The sequence below is a fragment of the Morone saxatilis genome, unplaced genomic scaffold (assembly GCF_004916995.1).
Source record: "Morone saxatilis isolate NCDOM2014 unplaced genomic scaffold, NCSU_SB_2.0 Contig2, whole genome shotgun sequence".
Classification (NCBI taxonomy): Eukaryota; Metazoa; Chordata; class Actinopteri; family Moronidae; genus Morone; species Morone saxatilis.
Window position 1 is genome coordinate 23,757,944 of NW_023339762.1, and position 3,551 is coordinate 23,761,494.

A 3,551-nucleotide genomic window follows, 5' to 3' on the forward strand; every position below is an offset into this window, starting at 1 on the left:
GTGTGTGTGTGTGTGACAAAGTAAAGATGAATAGAGAAGAGGTGATTTGCTGACAGGCACAGTTTAACTAGCACTTAATCATTATTCCATCAAGAGCAAAGTCCAGGGCCATTATCAAATAAGCTACCTGTGTGACTCCCTGCTCCCCCTAATAACACATGCATGTGGTTTGACTGCAGCATCTCCAGCATCTGCTCAGTATCTGCACAGGACACACATCACCGCAGTATTTCTTTCTTTTTTTTGTTGCATGGATCCTGTAAATAGCATTGCCTTTCATGTCAGACAAATTAATTTGGATAGAAATTAATAGTTGCAGTGGTGATAAATCAGGAGCGAGCGAGAGCCATATGGCAGTATGTGTGCGCTCCAAAAGGACTGACACAAAAGAAGTGTTATTAGGAGAATGCTATGCTGGCTGAGCTGTCGAGCAGGCTGGTGGCATTGAGTGCACGCATTCATTTCACTGAGTACAGTGAGGTACTCCATCTTCATATGAATAAATTAATTTACCTTGATATCTGATGCGTTTATTACCATGCATATGTGAGCAGACAAATGAATGTGGAGTGATCTGTCATTGGCTTGTGTAATTGATGAGAGCAGGGAGATGAATAGACACCTGTAAGCGCGACTGGAAGTAGAGCAGGCAGCTTTCTGTGACAGCTAGCCTCGTGTTATTTCATGGCACACTGACTGAATTACTGATTAAGGATCACCTTATCCTCATCAGCTTCAAGAGTCGCGGAAGCTAATTTTCCTGAGCATGAAAGGGCTTCCTGCTTTAAATGCTGTACTGCCTTAGTCTGGTGATCAAAATTGAGAATTCTGAATAAAAAAAAATTAACATAGTACAGCAGCCCAATTTCATGTTACATCGAGCTCTGAAGGTTGGAAAGGTCGAGCTGAAAGGGTACGTGTTTAGAAGCTGTAGGGGGATCCTCTAGGACGTCGCTTGTCGGATTGGTTGCATTTTATAGCGCTGTCTGCCTAGAATGACACTAACCAGTCAAAGACGTGGATCTAACATCAGCTTAATATGCACTCACTTTAAGCCGAGGCTTGATGGAAGTACATCTGCACAACTGTCTCTTACAGGCCTATTCAGCCATGTCGCAGTTAAAGGGAAAGCAGCTTTCTCCTCGTCGTTCTACACTGTGTCTGTAACTGCTCATGTGTCACAAATGACGCATCACTAACAAGACTTTCCCTCTTTTTCGTTTTCATCCCTGTCCTGTCTTGACATCCTGAACAGCGGTGCCAAATCTGCCAAATCCACAGAGAGAACGCATAATGGAAAGTCTCACAAGAAGGTAAATCACTCATTTTCTTCTTGTCTGCCTGAACTGCACTGGGCTAGATGTTGCTAACATAAGATTAGACCTGTTTAGTTCGACTCCAGTTTGGAACATCTGAATGGAAATCCAGTGTCATCTTGACCGGGGGGGAGGGAGGGATTGTGATGGTCATGTGATTCCATCCATAACGCTTGCCCTGTTTGGAATTAGCACGTCGAAATACCATGGTGTAAATTCCAGCCCCTGTTACCCAGTGACACCAGCTCATGTGTGCCAAAGGTTGTCCTAGAAGGTTACCTCTAGGCTATTTGATTCCTACACGATTGGCAGGGTATTTATAGGCACAGCAAAAACAAGACCAGTGGAAGTAATTATGTTTACCCCTAAAAAAACTAAAGAAAACCACTTGTTTACTTGCCCCAATAAATCGAGAAACTCTAAAGCCTCAGATAAACACATGTTTCAAGGGTGAAAACATGATATGCAACAGCTGTGCGTAAATGTGCTCATCAGGAGTTCTGGGAGATATGACTTGACCTTTTGTGGCCTTATGAATGTTTTAAGACTATATGCATACATTTGTTAATGTAAGCATGAACACAGTTAAAGTGCATAGTGTCATAGGCCAGCCGTGTGGATGTTCTTGCACTGCCCTTATTCTGTGTGAACGTAATGCGTGTCCTCCCCTCAGGTTAAGACGCCTAAGACGGAGACCCCGGAGTCAGCCAGCAGTCCGAGGTAGGGATGAAGTCACCAGTAGACTTCTTATTAAAGACAGCGATAATAAGACGACAAGCTACTATGGGGTGATTGTGCCAGAAATCTATTCTCTTCTTTTCTTCCCTTCCCTCCTCCCTCCCGAGGTGATGAAATTGAAATTTAGTTTTTTGATGTTTAAGGGCCCTGGACAGAAGCCATTTCCATTTTATACAATGTGTTAAGCTGTCTCGCAGAAAATTAATTTTACTCTGCAGTGAAAACAAATATCTGTGGCTTGTCATGAAAGTAATAAATGAGAATGCATGGTTTGAGTAGTTGGATGCTCAGCGGGGTGTTTCCGGGATGGCAGACTTTGGCCGAAGGCCTGCTGCGTCGAATCTGTCTCACAGCAGTGTTTCTACAGAGACGTTAATGGATTGTGTCCCAGACGTGGACTTAGCCCAACCCAATACGTGGAGTGACATTTCAAAGGAGATGTCAGTTGGAAAAACCGAAGCTAAATTCTGGCTTATAATATTTCCTTTAAAGTTTTTGTTCTTCCAGCAAAGCTCAGGTATTAACTGTGCTAGTTGAGTGGGTTTCATGCAGGGAGGAAAGTCAGGTCCTTATACCAGAGTAAGGGAAGAAACATAAGGCTATTAGAACCACACACTGTAAATGTCAATGGACACAGTGACCCACCCTTCTTTGTATAGCTTTTTATGGATTTTGCTCAGTGTACCAAACAAAAGACAATTTCTACAGCAGTTTAACTGAGCAGCTTGGCCACAGTATACATGTAGGTTTGCAAAGAATACTAAAAAGAGAACTGGGAGAAAGTTAGATAAAGGCTCCTTCTGTGTATATGTGTAATGTCACAGTGGTGGAACAAACTGCATAAACTCTACATATCTTTCAATGCAGACTGAAAACTCTTGTGTTCGGACTGAACCTTGGCACTTAACAAAACTTTTTTTTGATCTTTATTTAAATTGTTTCCAAATGCAATCCACTTGTACTTACTTTGGGTTATATCCACATGGTTGAATGCACTTATTGTACGTTTCTTTGAATAAAAGAGTTCGGCTCACAAGTAGTTTGCCTACTGCAGACGTTCAGAACATTCATGTGTCATTATTAGTGTGACACATTGTGACACCTGCAGGCAGGCAGTGGGGGCTCTGCATTTACCTGTCATATTAACAATCCCTCCATCACTGATAGGAGCTGACACACAAAGCCCTATGCAAAGAGAATAAGTTTAAGCTCATTTAGTCAAAGTGGCTGTATTTGGCCCAGATTCCCCTGTACATTCTGGCCTTTCTGTCAGCATGACGTCTTCATGAAGAACGTCATGCAAGTTGAAATAAGCACTTTAAATGTCCAGTGTGTAACATTTAGGAGGATCTATTGGCAGAAATGGAACTTAATATTCATAGCTATATTTTCATTTAAGAATAATCACCTTTACCGTTACCTTAGAATGAGTCGTTTTTATCTACGGATGGAACCAGTCCTCTTCCACGTAGTCCGCCACGTTGAACCGCCATGTTT

At 42.3% G+C, this 3,551-nt stretch overlaps 1 protein-coding gene across 1 annotated transcript in view; it reads left to right on the forward strand.

The window, feature by feature from the left end:
• The window catches only part of zgc:173742 (DNA topoisomerase I, mitochondrial), a 29,948-nt gene that overhangs the window by 654 nt on the left and 25,743 nt on the right, over positions 1 to 3,551 (forward strand). Inside the window, exons 3-4 of the mRNA XM_035664671.1 lie at positions 1,256 to 1,313; positions 1,990 to 2,036. Of these exons, the coding sequence (XP_035520564.1) occupies positions 1,256 to 1,313; positions 1,990 to 2,036 (105 nt within the window). The remainder of the gene's footprint in view (positions 1 to 1,255; positions 1,314 to 1,989; positions 2,037 to 3,551) is intronic.